The sequence below is a fragment of the Homalodisca vitripennis genome, unplaced genomic scaffold (assembly GCF_021130785.1).
Source record: "Homalodisca vitripennis isolate AUS2020 unplaced genomic scaffold, UT_GWSS_2.1 ScUCBcl_3288;HRSCAF=8735, whole genome shotgun sequence".
Taxonomy (NCBI): domain Eukaryota; kingdom Metazoa; phylum Arthropoda; class Insecta; order Hemiptera; family Cicadellidae; genus Homalodisca; species Homalodisca vitripennis.
The window spans coordinates 230,583-236,702 of NW_025779565.1; the positions used below are offsets into that span (position 1 = coordinate 230,583).

Genomic DNA, 6,120 nt, shown 5'->3' on the forward strand with positions numbered 1-6,120 from the left:
ATTATTTTCACCAGAAAGTACACGCGTACGTTGTTGCTTCTTATCCCTCTTGATGCTGGATTCAGTGAGTTTACCCGTTGGTGTTCGATGAAACCAATCATATTCGAATATAAGTTCAAATATCTACATTTTTTAAATAACAAAGTCGATGGTTTCGGGTCGTTATTGTACTTTTGACGGATTTATATGTAGTTTAGAATTATAAAAGACCAAGAAGTAATAATATTCCAACAATAAGTAAACACACTTTTATTAAACCCTTGACACCTTAGCCTGAATTAAACAAAGGTGACGAAGGGGTCTTGTTACTGAATATTTTAGGCTTTGTTTTAATACAAAACAGTTTCAAAGACGTTTACTGATGGTTTTGTATTTGTGTTTTTACAGGTCGATGTGGAGTGTCCCGTCCCAGTTCATGTATCATGCGATCTGCTTACGAGGTTGTAGTTATTATAATATATATATATATATATATATATATATATATATATATATATATATATATATATATATATATATATATACACGTAATAAAGATCAATTATATTTTTAATTGTGTGTGTGTTTATTTACAAACCCTTCAACATGGAAATGTATATACACATTGGTTTTGTTGAAATGGAGGCTTCCGAAGAACCATTCATTTTTCTACTCGTTCAAGATCTCGATCTCCTCCTGGTGCCTAATTTTTAATCTTTAAAGTATTTAATTAAATCGTTATTTTAACGAAACAAAAGAGTTGTAAGCCTAACTTATTTATAAGTAGAGTAACATCCATTTTTGTAAAATCATTTTTCTTTTTTACTATTTTTGGCTGAGTCGATGTAATAAGACCTCCGATATTCACAGTACTTAAAATAAAAATTGGGCCAAAATTAATTATTACATTATAATTAAAACTGTCTATAGCCTAAATTGTAGTATTGAGGGGTTTAAAACAGTATTTACACCACTACAAAATGTTTTGGCGTTTGTGGTCAAATCGTCGTCACCGACCAACCCACACCATTTCAAACACCTATTTGCCCTACGTTACACTGTTCTACCTAAAACCGTGAAGAAAACTGAACACTAACAACCATGTGAAATACAACTGTCTGCAACAAACGTGAGCAGTCAGTCAACCTGAACTTCAATTGCTCAGTCACATATTGACAAAATACTGTACAGTCAAAGGTATACAAACTAATATATTTCGATGCAATACTGTGGAATTTCAAAGACGTTGTTAAACTTAACTTGAAATTACAGCCTCGGTTCCCAACAAAAAAAAACCTAATTGTACAGTTAAAGAGTTTAGTACGAATTTAATTATGATACTCGCGTGTTATATAAATGAAATATGGTTTTATCACAAAACTTACACAAACCCGAATCATATTCGTGGCTTTCTAGTCGTTTCAAACGTCTTAGGAAGTAAATGACTTGTGGTGATGCACGGGACGGGGCGAGGATGGGAGGATTGTTCGTTTCCAACTAGAGCAGACCCGGTTTTTTTTTTAATTAAACCAGTGTCCATTCTAGTTGAAAACGAACATATTTATATCGTCAAAACATTATTTATTGAAAAATCAAAGCCAACACTACAAATATGCTTAGTAGAATCGTAAAACCCCCAATTACGTGAGCTGTCTATCGCCGGCCGTGATCGTGGTCGAAGTCTCCACAGTCCTCGCCCCGACACTCAGGAAGTGGCTCGGGACGAGTCGAGGACGGAGTGTTGTCCGATTTCTTTGACGGGCACCGGACCTCGTGTCTACTGGCGTTATTATACTGTACGACGTGACGTGGCGTGAGTCGTGACGGCAGAGAAACACACTCCGCCCGTCCGGTCTTGCGTTGTGCTCGCATTCGTCATACCTGAGCCTCCGTTTGCCGGAGAATCGCCAGAAATACGGGTGTGTTCTCGCACACTTGCAGCACAGCGCGTAGAACTCTCCGTCCCAGTCCCTCGCTGTCTCCACACAGTCGCAGATCTTCAAACACGGATCACACTGATTCATTGAAACTGTAAAGGGAATACAGAAATTATATATGTCAATTACTTAATATCGTCAAAACATTATTTATTGAAAAATCAAAGCCAACACTACAAATATGCTTAGTAGAAACGCAGACCTCCCAATTACGGGAGCTGTCTGTCGCCGGCTGTGATCGTGGCCGGCGTCTTCACAGTTCTCGGCTATCTTTTTTAGGCCGAGTCTGGGGTGGGGTTCGGAGGTATTAATTACTCATACCACACCAGCTTCGCGTCGGCCCCTTCCCGGGAGATTCTCATGATGCTCATTCTACTGGACAAGAAGTTGGTATTGGTAGCCGACGGCTAGCTGGGTTTACCTCGTGGTCCCATATCTGACAAACGTGCCAAAAAGGAGTACATTTATGGTCACTGTAATTAAAACTTGTTACACCGTCTTTCCATCGAGTCGTCGATGGATACAGACTTTTATCGTGGTTGTAGTTGGAAAAATAATACGTTTATTTTGTAATACAAACTAAATCTAAAATACAAAAATTCTTAGTAGTAAGTCGAGAAATTAAACTACCCTGGTCATATACGGGAGCTGTCTATCGCCGGCTGTGATCGTGGCCGGCGTCTTCACAGCCCTCGTCCCAACACTCGGGAAGTGGCTCGGGACGAGACGAGGACGGGGTGTTGTCCGATTTCCCCGACGGGCACCGGACCTCGTGTCTGCTGGCGTTGTTATACTGTACAACGTGGCGTGGGTCGAGACGGCAGCGAAACACACTCCGCCCGCCCGGTCTTGCGTTGTGCTCACAATCTTCATACGCGATCCTCCGTTTACCGGAGAACCGCCAGAAATACGGGTGTGTCCTCGCGCACCGGCAGCACAGCGCGTAGTATTCGCCGTCATAGTCCCTCACCGTCTTCACACAGTCAGACCTCTTACAGCACGGATCACACTGAGCCATCACGAATCTGTAAAAGGAATACAGAATTGTATATGTCAATTACTTAATCCAGTAAAACTCCACAATAACGTACTTATTTTCAATATACGTTTTAAACAAAAATTTAATCGTGAAAAAATTGATTAGTATCTCGTACCTAATCCAAATGAACCACTGACAGGGACTAAAACAATTTTCAATGTAGTAATGTGACAGTTATGGCTAATATAAACAACATAGTATCTGATCTGCCTCATTCAGACACGGATCACACCGAGTCATCGAAACTGTAAAAGGAATACGGATTTATATTTATGTCAATCACACCAAGTGTTCGTATTTTATAACGTAAACATACATCTTTTTTGACAAAACAAAACACGGAATGATCCAAATAAACCTTATAGGCTAAGAAAGGAAAACAGATTAGTGTCTAATTATGTCAATTACATAATCCGGTAAAACTCCACAATTCTGCACCCATATTCAATATACGTTTCAAACAAAAATTCTACCGTGGAAAACAGATTAGTATTTGATAATTTCCTAATCCAAGTAAACCATAACCAGTAACCAGTCACTGTAATTCCAAAGTTTTAACCCGAGTGTTCATATTTTTTTATAACGTAAACATACGTCTTTTTTAACAAAACAAAACACGGAATGATCCAAATAAACCTTATAGACTAAGAAAGGAAAACAGATTGGTATCTAATTATGTCAATTACACAATCCAGTGAAATTCTACAATTCTGCACCCATATTCAATATACGGTTCAAACAAAAATTCTATCGTGGAAAACAGATTAGTATTTGATAATTTCCTAATCCAAGTAAACCATAACCAGTAACCAGTCACTGTAATTCCAAAGTTTTAACCAGAGTGTTTATATTTTATAACGTAAATATACCTTTTTAACAAAACCTCTTGAGAAAGAAAACGGATTAGTATATGATCATTGACTTATCCAAGCGAATCCTATAAAAAAGAAACAATGATTAAATTTCTTAATTTCACAAAGTCTAACTTACGTGGATGATGCTCGACCGGCGTTCTGCAAGAGATCAGTCGGGAACGCGATCGTTCATCATATATATTTAACAAAACCTCTTGAGAAAGAAAACGGATTAGTATATGATCATTGACTTATCCAAGCGAATCCTATAAAAAAGAAACAATGATTAAATTTCTCAATTTCACAAAGTCTAACTTACGTGGATGATGCTCGACCGGCGTTCTGCAAGAGATCAGTCGGGAACGCGATCGTTCATCATAAATATATATATATATATATATATATATATATATATATATCTCATTCTAACAGATCGGTAAACCGAGCGAAAAGATTAAGTAAAATCCCCCTTCCTGTAACCGACGCCAACAGTAATGGTGGGAGGGATTGTGGTAGTGGATCAGCAGTTCCGACCTCCTGTATATAATGAGTAGCTCGGTCGTTTGTTCAGTCAGTCGTAGGGGTTCAATCGTTCTCGCGTCGATTTTGGTGTGTACGAACCGATTGTGTTTTCAATTAATTGTGAACAAAATGAATTATAAGAGGGTACGTGTTGGATGCAAGCTGTGTGGAGTGACCGTGTTCAAGAAAAATTGGAAGGTCCACGAAAGGTCTAAATTTCACCGCCGGGTGTGTTCTCAAACCGGATGGAAAAAGGAAGACCAGCCCGGGTTACAGACAGACAGACAGATAGAGTACATAGCCGAACTGGAGAATCTCGCTGCCCAGATGACGTCCGCCAGTCAACAGGTTTCAAACGCAGCACTTCAACACCTCTGCCGATCACGCGCTGACAAGAAGGCGGTGATGACCTCTATAGACCGTTGCCTGGACCGGCGGATGGCATACGACCTGATGGTAGCCGATGACTACGTCAACACGCTCTTGGGCGTTCGGAACTACGTCAGGTCGCTGATCACGACTCTCGGCACAAGTCAACATACTCTCCGACGTTCGGAACTACGTCAGGTCGCTGATCACGGCTCTTGGCAAAGGTCCATGTAAGTATGAGTCATTACACCTGGTACTATAAACCATAACTGAATCGGCACACACTAAAAGGGTCTCAGTCAAAACAATCTACTTTTGAGAAGAACCAAAAAAAAAACTATTTCTAGAACATAGAATTAATAACAAAAATAAATAAAAAATACCACGAGTTACGATAGGTATCGGTTAGTATTTTTGTAATAAGAAAAAAATTTTATGAATTGTTTGTATTTACAAAAAAATCTTGAAAGTGTCAGACTTAGGCCCTTTTAGCATGGAACGGAGTTTGTGATGAATAATTTAGTTCAAAATCGTACTTTTGGAATATTTTATTAGTTAAAACGAGGCCAGTTTGCTTTTATATGAATATAATAATATAAAGAAGTAATATTTTAATTAAAATTATGATCATAAACAGCTTATGAATCATCTTCAGGAACGAATGTCCCCAGATTGGGAAGAATTGTTCAATTCTGTCAAATCGCTTGGTGTCAGTTAAGGCTAAAAACATTCTTGCCAAAGAATTGTTATTATTTAGCGCCCCCCCCCCTCCACAGTTGTCGGAATACACACGAAGCTCTGTGTACTGCGACGAGACCTCCTGTAAGTAATCATATAAAGACGAGACAATATGTAGTACAACAGAGAATCAACTTTGTAATTTCGGGTTATAATAATCAGATTAAAATAACCAGCTGACAAAAATAGGTTTTAAAGTGTTGCCAACAGTCACCGACTGAGGCTCTTCTAGCACATGACACAAATTTCATCAGCCATTTTTTTCTCTACTAATAATGCATGTGACGAGGCCCTTTTAGCACAGAATCGTGAAGCTATCCTCAAATATTTGGTTTACATAGAGAACTTAATTTACAATTTTTGTGACTGAAGCCCTTTTAGCGTGTGCCGATTCAAATACTGTATTTATATGGACCGAGAGGTTATGATAAAAGTCGATTGGCAGTTCATTTTTATGTTTTTGTAATAGAAGCAAAGAAACTTTGATCACACCATGAGTCGTATCTGAAATTATATTTCTATTCTCCAGTCAATACCCGTAGTCCAGTGACTGGATTGCACTACGTTATGTAAAATAACGTTCTTCACAACACCCCTTTTACTATTTTTGTCATAGAAGCATTTTATATCATTGAAGCAGAGATTATGATCACACCTTTAGTAATATCATTATTTTATTTCT

General features: G+C 38.4%; 1 protein-coding gene across 2 annotated transcripts; it reads right to left on the reverse strand.

Moving 5' to 3' along the window:
• Positions 1-534: 534 nt before the first annotated feature.
• On the reverse strand, positions 535-4,194 carry LOC124372540. 2 transcript variants are annotated; one of them, XM_046830937.1, is made up of 2 exons: positions 3,946-4,194; positions 535-2,941 (listed from the first exon to the last, which is right to left on the reverse strand). In XM_046830937.1, the coding sequence occupies exon 2, from the start codon at positions 2,001-2,003 to the stop codon at positions 1,620-1,622; it is 384 nt and encodes a 127-aa protein (XP_046686893.1). In that variant the 5' UTR covers positions 2,004-2,941; positions 3,946-4,194; the 3' UTR covers positions 535-1,619. Both variants share the same exon structure in this region, with proteins under 2 accessions (XP_046686893.1, XP_046686894.1).
• Positions 4,195-6,120: the final 1,926 nt, after the last annotated feature.

Bases quoted from the DNA above. Each gene is read 5' to 3' on its own strand.
- LOC124372540 (XM_046830937.1), bottom strand. From the start codon at position 2,003: ATGAATCAGTGTGATCCGTGTTTGAAGATCTGCGACTGTGTGGAGACA.